General features: G+C 36.3%; 2 protein-coding genes across 7 annotated transcripts in view; one reads left to right on the top strand and one right to left on the bottom strand.

Moving 5' to 3' along the window:
• supt3h (SPT3 homolog, SAGA and STAGA complex component) overlaps positions 1-6,969 on the bottom strand; it is a 146,968-nt gene extending 139,999 nt beyond the window's left edge. The window contains exon 1 of one of the 4 annotated variants that reach the window (XM_067366769.1): positions 6,833-6,969. In XM_067366769.1, the coding sequence (XP_067222870.1) occupies positions 6,833-6,859 (27 nt within the window). In that variant the 5' untranslated portion in view covers positions 6,860-6,969. Of the gene's footprint in view, positions 1-5,177; positions 5,282-6,832 lie in introns of those variants that run through there. The other 3 variants (XM_067366774.1, XM_067366771.1, XM_067366772.1) reach the window with 3 other exon arrangements.
• The window catches only part of runx2a (RUNX family transcription factor 2a), a 49,869-nt gene continuing 31,360 nt past the window's right edge, over positions 6,852-25,360 (top strand). For all 3 annotated transcript variants that reach the window (XR_010892495.1, XM_067366766.1, XM_067366765.1), the window contains exons 1-3: positions 6,852-7,115; positions 8,649-8,805; positions 16,517-16,621. Coding sequence is in view for 2 of the 3 variants with exons in the window: in XM_067366766.1 (XP_067222867.1) it covers positions 6,852-7,115; positions 8,649-8,805; positions 16,517-16,621 (526 nt within the window). In the remaining variant the exon portion in view is untranslated. The remainder of the gene's footprint in view (positions 7,116-8,648; positions 8,806-16,516; positions 16,622-25,360) is intronic.

The raw sequence follows: 25,360 nt of genomic DNA, 5'->3' as shown, positions 1-25,360 counted from the left end.
TAAATGCTGTTGTTTTGAACTTTTTATTCAACGAAGAATTTTGAAAAAAAAAAAAATTTGTACACAACCGTTTTCAACATTGATAATAATCATAAATGTTTCTTGAGCATCAAATCATCCTGTTAGAATGATTTCTGAAGGATCATGTGACACTGAAGACTGGAGTATTGATGCTGAAAATTCATCTTTGATCACAGGAATAAATTACATTTTACTGTATATTGAAATAGAAAACAGCCGTTTTAAATTGGAATAATATTTCACAATATTACTGTTTTTTTTTTTTTTTTTTTGTTTGTTTTTTTAATCAAATAAATGCAAGCTTGGTAAAAAAAAAAAAAAAAAAATGCAGGCTCGGTAGTGTATAATATATATATATATATATATATATATATATATATATATATATATATATATATATATATATATATATATATATATATATATATATATATATATATATATATATATATATATATATATATATATATATAAATAATATTCAATTCACTAAAATAATAATAATCATAACTGATCAGGCTGTTTTTAGAAATTATGAAGCTGGACTGATTAACCAGCTGATATTGTCATTATGAGAAACAAAATTAATATGTTGGTCTATTACTCAAATATACAACAACTTTATGATAACATCATGATGGTTCTGACTGCCGCACTCCAGAAACAGAGTAAACATTACTATCAGATATACAACATTATTATTCTCTAATTTATCTGAGTTATCTGAGCATGTGTCGTCAAGCAGTTAACATTCATCACACAGCTATCTGCACAGTTTGCAGTTAGACTTCCTCCAATACAAAGAAAACAAATTAACAGGATGCTGATACAACCCCAGAAATGGAGCTTGTCGAATTCAAATGCGCTCTTTGTCGGCCTCGTCACGGCCCACCAGGTTTATTTGAGCAAACCTTGGTCTGTTTGAACCTGAAGCTGACATGAGTGACTCAGAAACCACAGCCTTCCTACGGCATCAGACTATCAAATCTCACAGGTGGACATCCCTTTTCTTACGTAGATGAGACATAATCCCTATTAATGCTGGTGTAATCTGACACACTGATCATTAAAGATATGTTTTATTTAAGTTTGGGAGGAGCACGTTCAGATAATTTATCAAATTAGCACAGGAGGAGCATGTTCAATTAATTATCTCAATTAGCGTGCCAGGAAGTAGATATACAGCAGATTTACTTCTGTCACACAACAGTTTTCCAGCATCTCTTCTCCACCCAATCTCCTCACTCCTAACTATTCCTATCCCAGCCTGGGAGGGAGGAGCATTATGGGTTCGGAGCCCTCACCTCGGACAGCAAGACAAACACGAATAACCTTTACTCTATCTGATTATATGTAAGTGTGAACTCGTGAAATCATTATATGCTCACACTAATTCCAAACCAATATGAAATTTAGGGTGTGTTCACACTTGTACTTCAGTTCTCTTGGTTCTTTTGGACTGAACCTAAAAAAGAAACTAATACATTTAGCTTAGCATTCACACTGTCATTTTTTTTTTTTTTTTTAATGGCTTTTATGATTAATATTTTGTGACAGAACTTGCCAAACATCCAAAACAATGCTGTGTGCAGGGCTAAAAGCATAATAAAAAAGAACAAATAATCAAATTGCAAGCAAAAGCACAAGTAAATACAAAGAATAAAGATACAAATGACATAGTGCTTTTCAGGCAGGTCTAAAAGTAGTATATACAGGTACAGAAATTTAATAAAGTAGGCTAATCAAATAAATAACTGCATAGACTTCATATCCCATTTTTAAAAATGTCAAGAGCAGTGAGTGACTTTTTTCCTTTATTGTTTGGTTAACATTATAAAAACAGACAGGAGCAGGATTATTAGGATGCTGTCACTTTAAGAGCGAATGCATGCAAGGATCATGCATTTTCTCAACTGAAGACATAACCGACTATAGGGCTATGATTGGATACTCACTAAAACGGGCATTTTTGTTACATAATTTGTCCGTTCAAGCACAGGAATGCATGAAAGAGTGCTTAACTTAGTATTTGCACGCTATAGACGTGGCTTTCAGAGCACAAACTTTGGATGTTGAACTTCCCACATAGCGCACGTGTATTCCCTTTCACGTGTTCTGTTGCTTGAATATTTACACTGTAGGTTACAAAGCGTTGTTCATGTTCATATTCTCACAACATTGCATTGTTAGAAATGTTACCGGCCATCTGGCAACTGACACGGTTTCATATACTCACCAACACCGATTTTTACTCACATTTGGTGCTTGGCGAGTGTTCATTTTAGGCCCTGTGCGTACATATGATGTAGACTGTAATCTCCTCAGTCTCGTTGACTCGGATGTACGTCATTGGTTACGTTGCCCACTACTGGCAGAACCTTTGCAATGAAATCCCCTATGGAGTTGATTTTTTTTTTTTTTTTCCCCTTACAAAATTTTTGAATGCAACATTCTATATGCATAAGTGTGTTAAGGTTGTTTTAAAAAAATAAATTAATATATCATAGAGGGGGGTAAATTTAAGGTGATATGCAGTGACATCACAATCTTGTTGCATTGTGGTATATGAGCTGCCTGTAGTGTACATATGAAGGAGACTCGCTCCCTCAGTCAAAATGGAGGGAGCGAGGGTCTGCCATATAAACTTCCCTCGTCCACTTCACGAAGTGGAGCGCATTTCAAAATGGCGGCAGGGATTCAACCGAGGGGAAGTGCTTAATGAAGTTTGCGAGTGTGTGTCTAAAATTGGAGTGGAACGCAGCCCATGCTTAGGTTATCTTGAGCATTCTTTGAGTGTCCTTTTTAGGGTCGCATCTTGTGACATCCATGTTCTGAGTTTGGTTTGTTTAGATGTCTTTGGTCGGTGTTGCATTTATATTTCATTCGAACCGCATCGGAGTTCGTTTGACTTCACTTGTATAGTGCGTATAGGGTTTGGATGGCAGCCATCACACTTATTCAACTAACAGAGCGATCACACCAGAGTTTGTTTGCTTCGTTTTAATCGAATCAAACCTGCCAAGTGTGTACACACCTTTAGATTTGCCATGAAATGAAAACTGCATTGAAATGATAATCTGCAGCTCTCAAATCTTATTCATGCTCACATTCAATTAAAACAAAGTGACAACAGTTTCAATATAATGTATGGCGAATGAGATTTCAGACCTATGACAAAGCAAAGATCATCTTGTCAAATGGCTTTAAAAGACTCAAAATTCAGCACAAATCACACGGACTAGCTTTAATCATTTGAGTTTGACAACACACGTCCCAAATGGCTTCAAAGAGCAACCAGAATATTTTTCAAAATTTCTTATTTCGTGTTCCACAAGAATAACAACAGCATTTGGGCTTGGAACGACATGAAGGTGAATAAATAAAGGCAGAATTGTCATTTTTCAGCGACCTTCTCCTTTAATCAGAGCCAATATAAATCTTAATTCTGTCTCCGAGGGACATGAAACTAAATGTTCCAAAGTGTCACCAAAGCAAACGCAGGGCCCTTTTCTTCAATAAACACATCGCGGCGTAAAATTTCCTTCTGTTTTCGCCCCCTCTGTTGGATGAAAGATAAAGCCTTTGCTTTGACTCGTGAAGGCAGATGGTCGCCATACTGGGCAAAATGAATTCAGATGTGGCAAATGAATCAAGATTACTTCAACATGCAAAAGGCTTTGAAAGAACAGAAAAGGGAGCCATTCTATTTATTGCATTTTCCCCTATGTAATTAAATAGTCAGGACTTTTATGTAGCTTCCACGTCTTTTTTTGTTGTTTTTTTGTTTCTACAGACGCCTAGTTAATTTACTCATTTAGTCGTGGGCATGAGATGCGGCGTTCAATTTGTGTTTTGGCAGATTTTGCCAAGAGCAGTAGTCCTACAGCGTGTAAAGACAAAAATACGGATGACTCTTGGTGACATAAATGATTTGAGGAAGGGCACTTTTACTACTGCGGCTATAAGAAAGCCCACAAATATCAGCATTCAAAGACCTCCAACATATTTATTTCTTCTTTATCCAAGACATCCAAATCCAACCTTCCGCCACATGCTGTTTCAATATATATTCAACTATATTTTTCATTAATTACAATTACCCCAACTCAGCTGTCTCATAAATTTACAGACGATCATCATAACTGGGGGAAAATCAGAAACATATTTGGCGCTCGCAGTCACCGAAGAAGGAAATGTAACTTAATAGCGCGTCTTTCTCGGGGCCCTAATGAAGTGGCAAATGCGATTCAGAGCCATTGGATGTTTTATTTCCCTCCTACATCCTCGCCGCGCCGCCACACACAGCTCCCAGCAGCGCCTGCCTGCGTCTACACAAGACCTGCAATCATGCAAAATCCATTTCTCTCACACCGAAATGTGTAGATTAAAGGCTCTTGGACGTGTACTTGGACAGGAAGGAAGAGGAGAAATGGCTCGCACGTTCAAATCTCCATCATCTCTGTGTGTGCAAGTTTCCACAGAGTCAGACTTCATGTCGAGTGCTGACATCACTCTTCCTACAGTCTTTCAAACAGCCAAGGTTTTACAAACAATACACATGGGGGAAAGTCAGGCTAGACACAAGAGTGGGGATGTGATTTTTTCCAGAATAAAACACAGAATTGTCTGTGAAGGAAGAACGGAGTATGAAACCTCAACTACCACAGGCTCACAACTGGAGTCTAGAATAAGAAAATGGGTTCAGCACTGAGATTTTTCCATCCAATTATAATTCTGCATAAATAATGTGCATATTTAATTAGTATTCCGAGATAAGCAAGCTCATTTTAGCTCAGTATATTCTTCAATGCGTCTGTGAGACTTAAAGGTGCTTAAGTAACTTGACATGTCTGATGCTCTGTCAAAAAGCTATTTACTATAACCATAACTGTAACTGTAACTAACAACTTTCACTAGATTTCACTAGATTTTTCAGAGTATCCAAACAGTTAAAACTATATAAAATAAAATGCTTGTCGACATCATAAAGACATAATGGTGTTAATACACACTTTATGAACATAAACAGTTGGACTGAACTGAACAAACAGAACATTTTCAATAGTCTCGAGTCTCGTTTCAATAAAAGTTGACTTTCAGACTAAATAAATAACTGAAATTTAACCTTACACGTTAAAATAAGGGAACGTTTTTACCTTACGTATGTTAAAATATATTCAATCCATCCACATGTGCTCTTTCAAACTGCAAGGCACTTGACTCTGATGTAAACATACTGGTCAGCGCGTGTCTATTTGACGTCACTCGGTCAGCCAGGGATTGTGGGTAATGTAGTTTTATTGGTTATCGAACGCAACAGTCCGCAGAGGTAGTGCGAACAATGCTGTAGTTCTTCATTTAGCCTCGTCGCATAATAAAAGACGAATTCAAACGTTAAATATTATAAATAGTCTAATAATAAAAAAATACAAAATAACAAAAAATTGCATAGTACATTTCAACAAAGAATTGTTAGAAAAATAATTAATAGCCTATGGTTAAAATTATTATTTTATACTTGTTATTATTATCTTTAAGTGTTATTCTTTGACCTTGTATAGTAGCCTATATTTCCCCATACTCTTTTTCAAATTACAAATAAAAAATAATCAGCCCGAAAATTAATATAGAAGCATTATATAAATATATATATAAACATTGTAATTCATATACTTCTTCAATATTGTTGTCATGGTTTCTGTGCTGATATTGTATAATATTAACTTTAGCCCGGGCTCTTTATCTCTCTTTAGAAATAGGAAATGAGTCACTTCTCTTCTTTGCTTGTTTGCTTTCTGTCTGGTTTGAGTTGTGTTTATATCTCTTTATGAGTCTCTCTGTTTCTCAGTGTGACTGAACAGTGAAAAAAAAAAAAAAACTTGCTGATGCAATACTAAAAAACAATTGTTTTTTCAAAAAAATGTTGAATATTTCAGTGTTAGTTGATTAATATAGGTCTTTAAAACCCTTACATTTTTCACTTAATCATCTTCTTTCCCCGTGTCTTTACATTTCGAGATAAATCACAACTGTGCTGCTGTTTATTTATAGCAACAGGGTCTTCGTGTAGTATTTTTTGGGTTGCTTTGGTAGGTTATAAGAGGAGAAAGAGCTCTAAAAACTGATATCAAACCACTGAATTGCTCATTTATTTTGATGTCATGAAATGGTGCTTGGAGACATGACGTGCTCAAGACTCATCAGCATAATAATCCTCCTGCTTCTGCATATATATATAAACCACAAAAAACCTGAGCTCACCAAAGTCCCTGCCTCCTAAGACAAACCACACAACGAGACAAAAACACTGCGGCTTCGCAGCGCCTTCATCTTTCTAACCACAACCTTTGGAATCACCTTTTTAACCCTTCACAAAGACTGTGCATGGAGCAAGAAAGGTCTTGAGGACTTTTGCAAAGCAGTAACTTTCTTTTTACTACTTATATGGTGGCACGTTTTAAGAAGCGCGGTAACTTGAACTCTCCGATCGATCGCTGTGCGTAATGCGAAGTGACTCGCTTTTATGCCGGATTTTGAAGTTTCTTACAGCAACCTTGGAGAAGCGAAAAATCAGCTCGTAAACTATGTCTGCGTTTCTTTCGAGTACAACCAGGAGCTCGTGCTCGTTTGTTTCCACGCGATTCACCTGTAGGAGCGCGTAAAGCTTGCGCGTAAAGCCTGAGGGGAACCGACCTTATCCAACTTTTTCGGTTTCTGGAAGGCGCGTTACTCAGCCTAACGGACTTCATAAAGATCCCGTCTATTTTTAATGAAAAAGACTGACTTTAGTGCTGATTTGAAGTGTTCTTACCTTTGCTGACATTGTTGTGATGCGCATTCCGGTAGATCCGAGCACCAGCCGCAGGTTCAGTCCGCCGTCCAGCAGCCTTCAGCCGGTGGCGGGGAAGATGAGCGATGTGCAGCAGGAGCCGAACGCGGCGGTGCCGAGACTCCGACAGCACGACAACCGAACCATGGTGGAAATCATCGCGGACCACCCCGCCGAGCTCGTGCGGACGGACAGCCCCAACTTTCTGTGCTCAGTGCTGCCGTCTCACTGGAGGTGCAACAAAACTCTCCCGGTGGCGTTTAAGGTCAGAAAGTCTTACGGATTTATACGAAGTGATTTAGAAACGGGTTTACATTAAACTACATATGTGATTTCTTTTTCATTTCTAACTATTTGGATGCACATTGACTCTTGATGTTTAGCATTTTTGACATGGCAATTTTAATGCTTAATAGTGGATCTTTTACCTTCATAAATGAATATATTTATTGTTAGTAATAATTTAAACCTGGTAATTATTTAACCAGGCTGGTCCCATTGAGATTTAAATCTCACTTAAAATATAGACCTGGCCAAGATCCAGACAACATTAAAATACATACATTCATAAAAACACACTAAAATATTAGTACGATAGAAAAACGCCGTCATTTATAACAGTTAACAGTAAAATTATTCTATTTAAGTTTGTGAATGTTTATATAAATGTAAATGTGACGTTTCAAGACAGTTTGCAAATAGACTGCATGTCTAATCAAACTTTTATGGCTTTTATTTGAATGTACATGAACTAAAAAATCTGTGCAGCATTGCAAGGGTTTTCCTATTGTAATGCAGTTCCTTGATGACTTATTGATTATGTGATGTTTTAAAGTGATGTTTTACAAGTGTTTCTTTTCCACATCAACACATCATGTGCTTTAATGCTAATAATAGTTTGTTTTTGTTGCTTTTTTTTTTTTTTTTTTTTAATTATTGTTCACATTTATATTTAATGGAGGTTACTGGTGTTTAAAATGAGAAATCCTGCCGTGCTGGAGAGAAGTGAAATCTGAGAGATTTGAAGCTATTCATAGATACAAACACATGCATGTTTAATCACGCGGCCTAAATTACACACAACTATTAATACTTTGACCAAAGATAGAGTATTTCATACAAACGTAGTCATTTTGCTTAGGATAATTCTGTAAACATAACTTTGTTCATTTATATGAGCTTGTACTTAGCTAGAGCTCCTGCTCACATTGAACAATAACATTTAAAATTTAACATTATTATTATTATTATTATTATTATTATTATTATTATTATTATTTACAGTTTATTAAAAAAATGAGTTGGTTGCAAAAATCCAAATTCAAATGTAGAAAAAGAAAAAAAGTCAATAATAGTGTTTTTGACAATAAGTAAATGTAGGTTTTTTAATATCAATATTTTTTTTAATTGCCTTTAATGAGCTCACATTTCAATCTGTTTTTCTAAGGCTTTTTGGTGGGTTGTATAAATTTGCTTCAGGCATTATTCTCATTGTTTATTGCTGAATCAATAGTAACGTTAAATGTGTAACTTACTGACATCAACAGATGTTTACCAGTTTAAGTGGAATTGTTATCAAAAACAATATGACAGGTCCAATTAAAGGACAATCTAACTTTTGTTTAATGATATGTTTGCATGTTTGAATTGGTTTATTGTGTTATTAACCCTCTGAGGCCGGCGGTCTCACTTCATAATCTGGACTGGATTACAGGCTGTAATCAGGATTCAGACAGTATATGAATCAACAGTCGTGTAAACAGTGAATATCAGGGTAAATGACACCTTTTCTGTTCAGGTTGTCGCTCTGGGAGATGTTCCTGACGGGACCGTGGTGACAGTTATGGCAGGAAATGACGAGAACTACTCGGCAGAACTGCGAAATGCCTCAGCTGTCATGAAGAATCAGGTGGCGCGTTTCAACGACCTGAGATTTGTTGGCAGGAGTGGAAGAGGTTGGTACTTCCACTTTCATATTATTTATTCTTCACTGGCCGCTTTGTTTGCTTTGGCTGAATCATAAAAAGGGTAAAATCACGTAAGACATTTCGTTTACAATAAATGACATGTTGGAAATAAAACTTCGGCATGCGGTGCACAATTCAAATGGACTGAAAGTTATGTTTTACCGCAAATACCCAGATAAAATGGATTTATTACTATTGAAGAGTTTATAGATGGCATCTGTGTAACTTAAAATGTAAATATAATGCAAATTATAAATAGGTTATTTTACATAAACACAATAGGATACTGTCCAAGATTCCTCATGTACGGATAACACTGAAAAGAAAAGAACTGCAGAATTGGAAAAGAATCACAGAGAGGCCTCAGCATTATTATTTTCCACAAGCGTCCAACATTTTGAGTGCTTCCATGTTGAGAATAAAGAAAAAGGGTGTGTTCCAAAAAATAACTGTCATTTAAGTATTCCCTAAGCTTAAAACATAAAAAAAAAAAAAAAACTTACAGCAGCATCTAACTGTTGCAAAATAAAAATGTCATTTCCATCTAATATTTTTCTGTGTTACATCCACCCTACACACCCCTCCAAAAAAATCTTTAGCACATGAATGCAGGCTCAAAGTGCTCACAGACTGCTTATGTGTGGATGAATGCTGCTTTTGATATGCTTGCAATTATTGTCAAAGACAAAATCCTGCTCTTGTGATCCTGTCGGAAGAAGCCATTGAGAGAGCGCAGGCCTTTGAAGAGAAGGGGACAGGCAGCGAGATCACAGGAGCGCCCGTCTGCTGCTGGAGGCTGCGTATACTCGGTCTAGACTTGCCCTACTAATCCACACGGGCACTTAAAGTGAAGCACGTACGTGTGCAGCAGGGAATCCCTCGCATGGCGCCCACAAACTACAGACTGAAACTAGATGAAAACAACTCCAGGTGTTTGAGGAAGTGCCGGTCGACTTATATGGGGTTTTCAATGGCTGATGCTGAAATATAGAGAGCAGGGTGGTCGATGGCTGGTGTATTTTGTGATAAATTGATTTTGTCTGATATTTGGTTATTTTCGAAAATATAAAAAGAAATTATATAAATGAATAAAATGCTATATATAGAATTCAGAGTAAATATTGTGTAAAATAGTGTTCATTTTATGATTTACTTCAATTTAATCCTATTAAAACTAAATTCTATTGTGTATGTATACAGTATACCTATCTATATAGATATATGTATGTATATATATATATATATATATATATATATATATATATATATGTATGTATATATATACACACACACACACACACTACTATTCAGTTCAGATCAGTAAGATTTTTAAAATGTTTTTGAAAAAAGTCTCTTATACTCACTAAAGCTGAATTTATTTGATCAAAAATACAGTAAAAACTGTAAAATTGTGAAATATTATTACAATTTAAATGAGCTAGTTCCTATGTGAATATATTTTAAAGTGTAATTCATTCCATTGATGCAAAGCTGAATTTTCAGCATCATTACTCCAGTCTTTAGTGTCACATGATCCTTCAGAAATCATTCTAATATTCTGGTTTGCTGCTCAAGAAACAATTATTGTTGTTATCAATTGTGCTGCTTAATATTTTTGTCAAAGCTGTGATATATTTTCTCCAGGATTATTATGAACAGAAAGTGCAAAAGTAGTAGTAGTTTCTACTGTCACTTTTGATCAATTGAATGCATCCTTGCTAAACCGAAGATTTTTTTATTTATTTTTTTTTTAATCTTACTGTATGAATCAGACATTAAATAAGGACATCTTACTTGACAAAACACATACATGAAAGATGTAGGAAAGTACACAAAAAATATTTGATTATTATCCATTGCAAGGCTGCTGGTATTCTGGAAGTGACACAAATGGGATGGATTAAGCTTCTGTTAATCGGCCAAGTGGATATAAATATCAATGGCAATAATCGACTGATACTACTTTTTAGGTCTGTGGTGGTTAAAACTGAGGCATGTGCTTGCGTGTTGAAGACACCTGATCGATCCATAATCAGTCCAAGTGGACACAGACGTGCAAACAGTAGTTTCTTGACCAGTCAGCTGGTCTCAGCGCATTCCTGCACCACTGAATGTCCTTACACACCCCCCAACACGCTATCAGTGCGCATCCATGTTATCTCCTCACAGCTGTCACAGTGAACAGGGCTTGGCCCGCATGGAGACCCACACCTTCGCTGGCTTAAGTTTCTTCTATCTATGACATGGGATCTGGAAGAGGAAGTCAGGGAGGAGATAGCACAGCATAAGGAAATTAAATATGGAAAACGATACGATGCATGGTGTGGAAGATTAAAATAAGATCGACCGCAATCAAACAAATGACATAAAAAATAGCGCTCCTTGAATTACCGTAAGCAACACTGTTTCCTGAGGCGAGACATCATGTATTTAACATTTCATTTATACAGAAACACATTTTTATTTCAGAAGTGCTGTGCCCTTATTTTTGAATGGATTTGGATATGCTGGGTTGGTTAGGTCAGGGCGGGATATTTGTTGTTGATCAGGAGTTTATGCATTTCATGTCTCTTTCAGTTTAGGAAATCATTTGGAACAGAAAAACCCTGCTGAATAAGCCAGCGTTTAGGATATTTTTAGTAGCTGGACACCAACCGTTGGATGGATGGCAGATGCCAGGGTTGGTGGAGTGGTTAGACACGGGGCAGGGCTGTGGTGTGTGTTTGCTATCAGCTCGCTGGGAAGGGCCCGGGTGGGTCCAAGAACGTGCTTTTGGGGGTTTATGGACAGATTCCTGTGGGAGAAAAGAGAGAGTAATTACATTAGCAAGACTTATTGCATAACGTATAAAAATGTATAATAATCTGGCAGTCCTAAAAAATGCATGCATATGGGAAATGACGAAAATATGTTGTTTTACTCTTTCTAATTAATATTAGAAAATACTTTAGTAAATACTTTAGCAAAATCTACTTCATAATGTGAAAGGTAAATCAAATTCAAGTTGCAATTCTAGAAAATGCATGATAAATTTAAATGTTGCAGTTCTAGATAATGCATGCTCAAGCGTTTATTCTATGAAATATATTGTTAAGTGAGTTATATGTGCACTTAATATTCGAAAATTTGCTTCACCTCTACAATGTTTGCATGTAGTGGATGGTTGTCAGGGTGTTGCTATGCAGTTGCTAAGGTGTTCTGAGTGGTTGCTAGGTGGTTTACTTACTTGTTCTAGTCAAAAGCTTGTTATAATGTTGAAAATATGGTTTTATGAAGTTGTAAATAAAAACAAGGATAATTGGAGTAGGTTTACAAGGAAATACTATTTCAGTTTTTCTACTTTAAAATGTAATGTTTCATTCAATGTGTTACTTGCAGTTTCTTTGTAATTATTTGTATGGTGGCTGAGAGAGCTCAACACACTGCAACTGAAGAAAACACATGCAAATAGAAAAAAAAAAAACACCAGTACAAATACTCTCAATGTAACTAAATACAGAAACACGCTGCAAATACTCACAACTAGTGCTGGACGATTATGGCCTAAAATCAAAACCTCAATTAATTGAACATTTTACCTCGATTAATGAACAATTTTTTTTTTTTTTTTTTTTTGCCCTCATAGTTCACTGACAAGGTTCGTACTGTAAATATGATTTACTATTTAAAGGTGGGATATTTTTTCCTATTGAAAGAGTGATCTGACGACATAGCTCACTATCAGCAGTTATTTTATCTATACTTCATAACATTTCTTACAGATTTCTGCTCGTTGTAAATCAGATAAATTAGTACACTACTAGTAGGCTACTAGTGATTGCGTGTGTGAATTAGTCATACCGTCTCTCTATTAATTGTGAAGATGTGGGTTGTAAATAGTTCCTTCAAAAGTAGAAAAATATATGTTATAATAAGTTGAGTTTCTAAACTACTTTAGTGATAAATCACAGGACAGTGCTGACAACTAGTTTCTGCTTTCCTCTCTGTGCACACACGATCTTCACATTTTGCGCAGCTACTGTTTTCTATCAGTGTTCGTACCACAATGCAGCTGCGCGAGCATGATAGCTCGATAAAATAATAAACATCCGATCGTCTAATCCCTTGAATATCCAAATACAGCTGACACAGTTTAGTGAAGACACAAGGCTCACCGCTTGCGCACCATCACTATGTGTTGAACCGGCGTTCACCTCCGTGTTTTGCTTTCATGCCACTGACTGGACGGGGTAGAGTCATCTGGCTACACACACGAGGTTATGTTTTTAAGGGAGAAGTTAACAGGATTAAAAAAAACGAAATAACTAACATTAGAAAATTACATCGGTTAGAGGTTCTGAATTTCGGTTTCGGTTACTTTTCGATTAATCGTCCAGCCCTACTCACAAAGCAACCAAATACAGAAACACGCTGCAAATACTCACAACAAACATACAATTAGGATGTTGCAATAAAAAATAAAAAAAACCCTCTCCTTTCAGGTCGTTGACAACACCTCTGACGAGTAGACATTGAACAAAAAGCATGTCCCAGCCAGGATCGTCACTTGTCGGGGTCCCCTTAAATATTTCTGTGCTATTTGCAGTGCGTTCCTGTATTTGGTTGTATAGTGAGTATTTGCAGCACGTTTCTGTATTTGATTGCGTTGTGAGTATTGGTAGCATGTTCCTGTATTTGATTGCATTTTGAGTATTTACAGCGCTTTTCTGTATTTGATTGCGTTGTGAGTATTTGCAGTGCATTTCCGTATTTGTTTTGGTTGCGTTGCATTGTATTGTATTTACAGCGTGTTTCTGTATTTGGTTGCATTGTGAGTATTTGCAGCGCGTTTATGTATTTGGTTCTGTTGTGAGTATTTGCAGTGTGTTTCTGTATTTGGTAGCATTGTGAGTATTTGCATCATGTTTCTGTATTTGATTGCATTGTGAGTATTTGCAGCGAGTTTCTGTATTTGCTTGCGTTGTAAGTATTTGTAGCGCTTTTTCTGTATTTGCTTGCGTTGTGAGTATTTGTAGCGCTTTTGATTGCATTGTGAGTATTTGCAGCATTTCTGTAATGTGGTTGCGTTGTAAGTATTTACAGCATGTTTCTGTATTTGCTTGCATTGTGTGTTTTTGCAGCGCTTTTCTGTATTTGATTGCGTTGTGAGTATTTGCAGCGTTTCTGTATTTGGTTCCGTTGTGAGTATTTGCAGTGAGATTCTGTATTTGGTTGCGCTGTGCATATTTGCAGCGCTTTTCTGTATTTGATTGCATTGTGAGTATTTGCAGCGTTTCTGTATTTGGTTTCTTTGTGAGTATTTGCAGTGAGATTCTGTATTTGGTTGCGCTGTGCATATTTGCAGCGCTTTTCTGTATTTGATTGCATTGTGAGTATTTGCAGTGTTTCTGTATTTGGTTCTGTTTTGAATATTTGCAGCACGTTTCTGTATTTAGTTGCATTGTGAGTATTTTCATCGTGTTTCTGTACTTGGTTGCGTTGTGAGTATTTGCAGTGTGTTTCTGTATTCTTGTGTTAAAGTTAATTCAAGTAAGAGCTCACACATTTATGAATGTTTAATCTGAAAAAAGAGTGAAGTTGCTGAGTAAAACATCACGTAAGATGAAAGCTCAGTGACTTCAGGACCCCACCTTGACACCCAACCCTTTTTTGTTCACACATAAAAGAATAACAACTAATAACAGGACTGCTGAGGAAGTTTATTCTTGGCTGCATGTATTTTAAAAAGGAAAACCCAAATGCCACTGCATGAGAAAATGCTAGCAAATGTTAGCAGGGTTTTGTATGATTGTGCAACAGTATGAGGTTCAAAAGTAAAAATTCTAGTCGTTTTCTTCATTAAGAAATCCTGAAGGTAGATCCACCAATAACAAAATACACTGTAAATTACTTTACTTTTTTACTTGAAATTGTAAATTACTGTAAATTACATTACTTGTTTTTGCTTTGAAGCATGATTCTGTATTTGGTTGTGTTGTGAGTATTTGCAATGCGTTTCTGCATTTCATTGTGAGTATTTGCACCGCCTTTCTGTTTTTTGTTGCGTGAAAAATGCTGAGTTTTTTGCAGCATGTTTATTGCATTTTGAGTATTTTCTGTTGTTTCTTTATTTGGTTGTGTTGTGAGTATTTGCAGCATGTTTCTGTATTTGGTTGCGTTGTGAGTATTCACAGCATGTGTTGTCAAACGAATGGAGATGTTTTCTTAATTTGTTGGTGTGTTTTTTTTGTTCTATTTGCATGCGTTTTCATCAGTTGCAGCGTGTTCTGTCCACCATATATTTGAGAAATTTACTAGCAATTCCGGAGTGAAAATTGTTTCAAGTAAATCTTTTCAGTGTACAATATTAAAGCTTCATACTCAATAGCTAATGAAGTATGAAACTCAAAACAATGGGCTTGGTGACCTTAGATTATTTGTTTGAAAGTTCTTCCCATTCCAAGAGTTAATCAGTTAAACCTAGTTTAAAGACATGCTGCCTGATGCACAGGCTATAGTAAGAAGGCAAAGCTAAGTGTAGCTGCCTGTTGTATTGTGTCAGTGCTTTTCCACCCACTTCTTCCTGTCTTACTTGCAGATCACAGCTCAGAGAATGTGTCATGCTTGACTTCACAGCATGCTTTGTACATTACACATTACTGCTGAGTCTGCCTCATTAGAAGTATCTTAGTATTTCCTGTGGACTACTGACAGAAAGCGCCGCCTCTTTAGCATGTTTTAGCTGAACAATATATTGTGTTAAAGTTAATTCAAGTAAGAGCTCACACATTTATGAACATTTAATCTGAAAAAATAGAGAAGTTGCTGAATAAAAGGTCACGTAAGATGAAACTTCAGTGACCGCAGGACCCCTCCTTGACACCCAACCTTTTTATGTTCACACATAAAAGGACAACAACTAATAACAGCACTGCTGCGGAAGTTTATTCTTGGCTGCATGCATATGAAAGAGGAAAAACGAATGCCACTGCATGAGAACATGCACCAGTATGAGATCCAAATGTAAAAATTCTCATTGTTTTCTTCATTAAGACATTCTGAAGGGAGATCCACCAACAACAAAGTATAAAGTAAATTACTTTTTTTGTTTTTGCAGTAAATTATATTTAAACAAATTATTTCAATATCAAAATATAATACATATTAATAAAAGTATTAAATAATAATAATAATTATTATTATTATTAATTTAATATTCAACAATAAATATTAATTAAACATACAGTTTTTAAAAAATAATAAAATATATTTTAAAATACTAAAAATGATAATTTAATATATATAATAGCTTTTCTGATTTTTATGTATTTATAATATATTTATTAATATATTATATTTATTATATTAATATTACTTATAAATAATATAAAGCCACTGTTGCACAAGATATACATGGTTTATTCCTCTTGCATATACTGTACGTTACAAAAAACCTAATATGGCCTGTTTTATGCATTTCTGATTTGTCATATCCAACAACTGATTATTACAAATTCAAATCTCAGCCATGCTCATTTTCCAAACTAATTCTGTTATTGTCCATTGCACCCAGGCCTTTTTTCAATCGCTCAAGTGCCTCACAGTTAAAATCCCACAGTCATCACCGTCACCAGCAGAGAAATGCAAATGACCGCTGCGCAATGAATGCAACACATTGTCTGGCGGATTAATCGGGTTTGAACCTTTTTGTGTTTTGCAGGAAAGAGCTTCACGCTGACAATCACAGTATTCACGAACCCACCGCAAGTGGCGACTTACCATCGAGCCATAAAGGTCACAGTGGATGGACCGCGGGAGCCACGAAGTGAGTACCAAATATCACACATCATGTGATTAGCACGCGCAAAGAGCGCCCAAATCGCGAGATGAATGATTCTGTGCAGCATCGTGTCGCCGCCACTGGCACAACGCCCATCCGCTCAGCCAGTGGGACGAGACGTGTGGCCCGATGCATGAATTGATGCATAGATTGTGTTACGGTACTGTTTTAAAAAATGGATTCAGCACGCCTCAATGCACAAAGACGGCCTTTGAGGAGCAGAAGGCATGTTCAGCGAGGGGCAAATACAAACACGTGCTGTCAAGGCTGCTTGACTTGTGAAAATGTTTATTGTATTGGCCTCTTGTGTCTGTCCATCAACGTGCTCTTAAGAGTGAGCCGCTTGAACTTTGACCTGTGCTCTGGCTCTGTTTTCAATGGAATTATAGTGTACTGCATACTATGCAGTATACACTGTATACAATCTGCTTTTTTTTTTTTTTTTTTTTTTTTTTTAAACCCGTTCAACTTCAGCTTCCATTTCCTGTGTGACAAAGCAGGAATAATGTAGCACTAAGTAATACCATCATTTTTTAACTTGTATTTAACATTTTGTGACTGCCAAGTCATTTTTACAAAATTGGACCTTTTTACAATTTTCAGTGATTGATATAAAAATTTTGAAGTAGAAAACCTTCAATCATATTTTCTTGTAAAATGTACTCCAATTATATTTGTTTTATTTAGAAAAAATCATGTTTTACAGCAATATGCAATATACTACAGAAGCCCGAATCTACCTATGAGTAGATATACTAAAGAAAATTGTGAAAATAGTTTATGAAGTCACATTGTGAGATATAGTCACAAATACAAGAAAATCAGAAGAAATTATCCACATATACATATATTATTTGATGTATAGAAATATACTGCATAGTATTCAGTGTGCAATAAGCAAATATTCCATTCCTGAAACATCCAGTGTAGAATTGAGCACATTGCATTGTGGGATATACGGTGTGCTCAAATTTGGCAAATATAGTATGTCATGCTAGTATAGCATGCATACAGAAAATTCACACATATTAAAGGAATAGTTAACCCAAAAAGTTAAATTATCCCATAATTTACTCACCCTCAAGCCATCAAAGAAGAACGTCATGCAGTATACACCTAGGATGGCTTGAGGGTGAGTAAATTATGGGATCATTTTCATTTTTGGATGAACTAACCCTTTGACATTACTATACTAGTATACTATTCTGAACACAGCCACTGTATATGAAGCATTAAAGGTATAATCCATCCTATAGTTGAGTTACAAAGAAGGTCAAGATGTATTTCCAGAAAAAGAAAATCTATTTTATCCATCAATATTGGGTCATTGTGTGATCAGCTAGATTAATTAGGAACCATTGTGACATTTCTCAGACAAAAAAAAAAAAAAAAGAAACTTTGATGATTTGTTTTACCGATACACTGAACAGAGACTTGTCACTGAAAAGAGAAGCAGCTCATGTTTTCTCTCTCAGAGCAACCTGATCTGACAAAAAGCTCCAGTTATGCTTCAATTATGAAAAAGCCACTTCATCTGAGTTGATGTCTGGACTTGTGAGTTGTGTGCAGTCCTCGCTGTTCTCGTGCCTAAACTTCACAGTTGCTCTCACTACCTGAAAAAAAAGCTAACTGTTAGAAGATGCTGCCAAATTTCAATTTTCACACTGAGCCCCAGGACCTGTAAATACACACAAGCTGTCATAAATTACTTTCATGTGGCAGAGAATGGAACCAGAAACACAGTGCTTGACTTTCTTTAGTACGTTTATATTAAAGTCTGCTGCAATCTGACATTACGGCCAAAGTTCTTCACAATAATCGAATAAAAGTAGATCAGATTCCATCAACCGTTAACGGTGACTGACAGATGTTTCTTAAACTTACGTTTTATGCAAACTTTTTCGTTTTTCGGTTGTGAAATTACTCAAAGCATTCATGATATGACAGAAAGCTTTCAATGTGCTGTCACTGTATGTTTCTTAATGACTGCACACAGAAAATCCCATTAACTTCCAAGAATATCCTAGAACCAGAATATCATACAAACTGATTTGGACTAGTAAGCAACCACATAGCAATGTGTTAATAAAGTGTAACAGTCCCATCCACTTTTTCAGTGTTTTTTTTTTTTTTTTTCATTCATTTTTTTTAAAAAGGTCTGTGTTAAAGAGCATAAGCCAAACAAACATATATATACTGAGAATATATATATATATATATATATATATATATATATATATATATATATATATATATATATATATATATATATATAGGGCAGAGCTGGTGGAATTTGCTTCACAGCATCATTAGTAGTTTTTCACCATAAATTCCACCATTTAATGTGATTCTTTACAAAACTAAATTAAAAAAAATAAAGGCTGATGGCTTCGACAAAAGCATATACCATCAATTAACAACCTTAGAGCTTTTAATGTTTTTGCTCATCAGCCACTAGTTAGTAGCCACTCATCATTTTCACTGGCCAAAATCTCATAATTTGACAACAGGTATATTAGGTTCCTGCCACTTTAAGACCTGACGCATGGATCCATTGTACTGTTATACGTGCGTTTTCTTTCTCAATTGTTTACGTTCACTTAAAACATAAGTGACTGAATCAATACTCACCAAGACCGGCATTTTGCCATTATATAGTGTGTATTTGACTGTTTAAGCAGTATAAGCTGCAAAAAAGAACGCAGTTTAGTACTGAGAAGCAGCTTCATGTGCACACACTTTGGATGTGAGCACAAAATCTGCAGAAATTAGTCAAATTATATCATCATGCTGAAATGCAAGCATTGTAACACAAATATTCATTTGAAGCAAATTAAACTAGTAAGTGAGGGGAGGTGGGTTTGTGTGTCAACTCACTGTCAGAGAGATGAGAGAGAGAGAAAGCACAGCTGTATCCTGTAACTGTTCTGTGGAAAATGAGTATTGGAAGCATTTAAAAATTTGCAGTATCAATATATATAGTAAAATCGATAATTTTGACAACACTACATTGCACTTAGTTTTTTATGTCACATACCTTTTTAATGGAACAATGTATGTATTATATACAAAATTCAACACGCCAAAGTGTCTAGTACAAGTGACTGCATAACAGAAAACCATTCGGATTTGGTTGGCGGGTGTTAATGTCAAGCCAAGGGTTCAACAATTCAGTTACTGCTAAAAATTTCCCTATGGAGAAAAATGAATGAAGTTTTTAACGTCTGGAACTTGACCTGTGCACTCCTATCTCTCAGAGCACATTAGCAACCCCACAGCAATGCCCTGGTTACCACCCAAAACACTGAAGTAGACTTCTTTACAGGTCCACTTGCTTCTGAAAACCTGAGCTCCGCCCCGAGACCCGAGAGGGTTCGGGCCCAAAATTTCGACGAGTACCTCGGACACGGGTCAGGTTCATATTTTGGCCTTGGGTCTCGGCACGTCGGGTTTGGGTAAGAAGTGATTAGGGTGGATTTGGGTAGGGTACAGATTTTAGGACCTACATTGAAGCATCAACATTCCCTGTGATTAATTACCTCTCACATCATCACATGCCATCATACACAGAAACACACAGTCTGATGAGCGCTGCTGTAGATCCAGCCTTGGCACAATTTCCTGGCACGTTTGTAAAAAGAACATGCCAACCTGCCTGGCACACAGCTGTCGCCACTGGCCTCGTATTCATAGATAACTTTCTGGCAGCTAAACCAACAATATCACTTCTTAAAGTCTTGTTTTTTCCCACTTTTCCTCCTCATCTCTATTAACACATCTGGCACCAGCGTTTTGGAGTCACTTTATGCCAGTGTGTGATCTTCATTCATTAGCGGATTAATCGTGCCCTTGGGCATCTCTGATGTGACGAGCCTTTCATCTCGTGCAGCTCATTCATCTTCAGTTTTTCTTTCTGACTTTGTGTTCGTGCATTTTTCAAGGGAAATACCAGTCAATGACTTCCAAATATGGCTTCTGTTGGTGTAAACACAAACGTTCTTTTTTTGTTGTTGTTTTTTCTGTCAAATTTATTTCTTTCAGACATTGTGTACTTACAGAATTAGAACATCTTTTTATTTAGTTAATTAATATAAACCAGGGTTAATATTGTTAACTAAAACCACAAAAAAACTTTTTCATTACTTAAAATGAAATAAAAATTAACTGAAATAATATAAATATTATAAATAAATAATAATATAAAAAATCTATTTTTTTCTTTAATAACAAGCAACAATGGTCACGTTCACACTGTACGTTTTGGGGATTGACAACCACATTCACTTACAAGTGTGAGTCTCGAAATGTCCCGTACACACAGCAACTTACAGCAGCGTCTGGAACACTGTCTGTATGAACAATAGGTATGAACGTGCAACTAGTGTCAAGCCCGTATTCTCAAACTGTGTGTTCAGACCGCCGGCGGCAAGAGCGTCAAAGTGACAGGAAGTCATTAATTTTCAATGAGAGCCGGTAGCGATCTCCGGCGAGAGAGGCGCGGCACGTCTTGGATCGTGAGAGCGTCGAGGAGAGTTGAAATCAAGTCAACTTTATGGTAATGAGCTATGATGCGGTTCAGCGGCAACCAAACGGAATGTAGCGGTCCTCGCTTGGGAGGATTCCGATTGGTTGCCACAACTTGTCATTTACTTTGACCCTCCCGCTGGCGGCGGTTTGAACAAACAGTACAGTGTTGTTGGCAGGGCGGCCAAGGCGAATGTTAGCGCTCTCGCCGGTGGCGATGTGAACGCACGGTTACTAGTAACCAAACGACAGTGACCAACGTAATATTAAAAATGGCGATGTCCATAGAACTGAAAAGTCTTACCCCTTTTACATGACAAGAAGCTAATTGAACCGCGAGGTCATCCATCAAAACTTCATTGACCAACAGCAGCATGTAAACACGCGCTAGCCGGAGTCTTTAACCATTGCACTCGCGTGTCGCATCCTTCACGCATGACACGGCATTTGAATTTGGAAAAGATACACAAAACTGACGGGAGCCGCTCCGGTGGAGAACGGTGACTGGATCTAAAACCTTCAGATGACACACAGCTCTGTCGCTGTAAGTTACCGAAAGCGAAAACCACACACAAAACACCATAGCAGAGCGGCTCTCTTGCACTGTATGACATGACAGACAACTAGTTGTCTAGTGCAGTTCCGTTCATACAGTGCGGATTTTCTGAGAATGCGGTTGTGAGTCCTGAAAAATTACGTGACGTGTGCAATGGTTAAAGACTTAATGCTGTTGTTGGTTAATGAAGTTTTGATGGATGAACTCGCAGTTCAATTAGCCTCTTGTCATGTCAAATGTGATAAGACTTTTCAGTTTTATGGATGTCGCCATCTTTAATATTAAGTTGGTCACTGTCGTTATGGTTACTAGTAAGAGAATACAGGCTTGATTCTCATTGCACGTTCATGTGAACGTGGCCATAGAATGCTGTTGTCACTCCCGTAAATAACTGTACTGTGTGTGAACGTAACTGTATTAAGGACTCAATACAGGACTGACAACCATATTCTGCTGCTGTGTGAACTTGGCCATAAAGTTACAAAAGAACCATTTTTCTTAGTGTGAAGAATTTAAAGAACCTTAATCCACTATAAAGTACCTATCTCCATGGATGTTAAAAGTTCTTCATGGAACCATAGATGCCAATAAAGAACCTTTATTTTTAAGAATGTATGTTGACTTTACTGGGGTATTTTATGTAATTTAACAGCTCTTATTTTTAAGCAAATAATGGTTCAGGTCAATCTACTCTACTGCATTATCTATCTCTCATCCGCATGCTGCTGTTTCTAAGCGGAAGGCAGGTGGCCAGGCAGGAAATGACACATTCAGAGGCATTTGGAGTTGTGCAACGTCCTGTGAGTGTGTCGTGTAGCTGCCTCTGCCTGCCTGTTTACACATTCCTCCTGCGCTTAAGAGAGAAAAACAGAGAGAGAGAGACAAAAACTCTCATTCAGAATGACAGACACACATTCAGTCCTTTAATTAAGTTTCAACGTCATACAGTTCTTTCCCAAAGGACGGTTTTGCTCAGAGGTTGCTCTTTCATTGCTCATGCAGAAGATTTAATTGAGTTTTCTGTTATGTTTATGTATCAAATTGATCTTGGATGTTTCTTCTGAAAATCAGACGATTGTTGACACGGATTTTTTTCACCACTAAGTTTGACCAATTTCTTACTTTCTCGTTTATTTCTTGTTCAGATTTTCATGGTATGTGTCACTCAATCTGTTTTGGGCAAGTGAGATGAGTAAATGCACGCTCAAATTTAGTCTAAAACAACAATAGTCATCATGTTCACACACCACACACAACATCTCTGCACTTACTCTTGATATCTCTCAGCATGGGAACAGAAGAGGTGTCAGTCAATGGGATAACAAAGTAGCTTGCTTTACTTATTTGAAAAAGTAACTCAGATATTTTGTTGTAAATTTAAAAGTAATGTATTACTTTACAAGTTACTTGAAAAAAGTAATCTGATTACAAAATTCACATTACTTGTAATCCGTTACCCACAACGCTATTAACTATAATAATTCTGATTGAAATTAGAGATTGCAGGCCTAACTTTAAGAGCAAAACAGCAATTCACATCATACACAAGATCGCTTGATTAGCAGTTAACATACAAACTGTGTTTTCATGGTTACTAAGGCGGTCTACACTTTGCCCTAACCATTTAAGCTATTGAGAAAGTGCAGATATATTTTGTCTAGCGTGAAATTCCCCAGCAACGTGTACTCATTTGTAAAGAAAATATTCCTTGTGAGATTCAACCGGAGACGGATCCAATGATCTTTAGCCAATGGGAGCCAAGACACACAACAAGACAAGCATCAATATTGTTGCTCAAACTAAGTACGTAACTCAAGCGAATGCTGCATCAAATCATGTCGTGCTTGCTGTTGCTTTATGAAATGATCAGATTTATGCTTTTCATCTGTCGATTCTACTCTTCACAGCAGTTCTTGACTGGTCTCGTCACACAGGGCCACGAGTGTGAACCGCACGCTGCTGTAATCATTTGGCGGGTCTCGTGTAACTGTGGTTATTAAGAGCAATTTCGACTAATAGACTGGGAGGGGCGGCTCAGACCATTCAGAGAGGGCCCTGTGTTACTTTTACCACCATGACTGCCAGTGTTCCTCGCACACCATCATAATAGCAGCATTCTTACACCGATATCTGATCCTTTAGTGCTGGTTTGTTGGTGGGCTTGACACTTGAAAGACAGTCTCTATAAGCCTGTGAGAGGTAAAAGAACAAATTTAATATACAAACATGCCAACTGATTCTTATGCCATATAAAACAAAATAGCTTGTTACAACAATTTGCATTAAAAAAAAAAAAAAAACTGATGCAACTAAGAACACATGTGTGGCATATAGACTTCATCATTAGCTGTTTATGGAATGTTTTCTTCACTAGGTTGGTTTATAAATCATAAATACAAAGAGTGTATATCATTTTTTTTTACTTACACATACAGATCATTTGAACAAGCACAATATTAACAAGCATAATATTAAAATTTAGAGTTGCAAAGTTTGTGCTATGCAGTGTTATTGTAGTATCACTGAGATACTAATTTAGTTGTTCTTAATATTTTGAACTAGTTTCTATTTTTTCTATTTTCATTTATTTAAATGTGATTTTGTCATTTTTATATTTTCTAAACCATATATATAGCTGTTTTTTTTTTCACTTTTAGTTTTTGTTATTTATTAATATCCTTAAAAACAGTAAGCAACCACCTATAGCAGTATGCAAAAAAATAGCATAGCAGAACAGAACAGCATAGCAATTCACACCCACTCATATTTTTTAATTATAAAACAATTTCCATCACAAATATACAAAATCATTCTTTACTGACTGTATTGAAGATCCCTGGTCCAGTGCTGTGATATGGTGTCAATGGAAAGTCACTGAAAAATAAGAAAGCATTTTAAGTTGTATTCACAATCTAGATTGTATTTATAAAGGTAAATCCTTGCAATTTAGTGCATGTGAAACGCACACTAAAGTTTCCTGCTTTGCCTGTGTTGGCTCTGTTAATTAATGCCACCTCGCATTGGGGAGATGGAAAACATGGCTTTTTTTTAAAAAAGGTATTTGCCAAGATTATCCGTGACGCTGTGTTTTGACTGCCATGAAGACGGCTGGAAAAGAGCTATTGTCTCATGCAGAACTCATAGCCAAACACGTTTCATAGAGCAGGACGGTAAATGGTATAAATGTTCTTCACATGGAGTTTATCCGCCACAATCTAATTTCCACACTTCTTTTTGATTTTATCTCACACTTTCTTTCTCGTTTACATCTCATTCAGTTTGTCACAATATAGGGTACAGCGAGGCTAAAGGATCCTGTGGTAAAAGGCACTTTTTATTGTATTTTTACTCAAAAAATACTATATAACAACCAAAAATAACACATTAGTATCACAAAATACTACATAATACCATAATCACCTGCTTGTGCTATTTTAGGTTTAATCAAAACAAACTATTTTTAAACAAATGTTGTTACTGAATCAATACTAACTAAATATATATTTGTCCACCAGAAAATGTTTTTTTTTTTTTTTTTTTAATAAAAATAACATTTTCTGTGATAAAAAAAATACATCTTCCACTTGAATATAACACTTGTTTTTTATGAATGAATAAATAAATAAGTAAAATTTTCATATGCA

This window comes from Chanodichthys erythropterus, chromosome 18, assembly GCF_024489055.1.
Source record: "Chanodichthys erythropterus isolate Z2021 chromosome 18, ASM2448905v1, whole genome shotgun sequence".
In the NCBI taxonomy this organism is placed as follows: Eukaryota; Metazoa; Chordata; class Actinopteri; order Cypriniformes; family Xenocyprididae; genus Chanodichthys; species Chanodichthys erythropterus.
The sequence above is the reverse complement of the archived record's forward strand: the minus strand, read 5'-3'. Positions and strand labels throughout refer to the sequence as shown.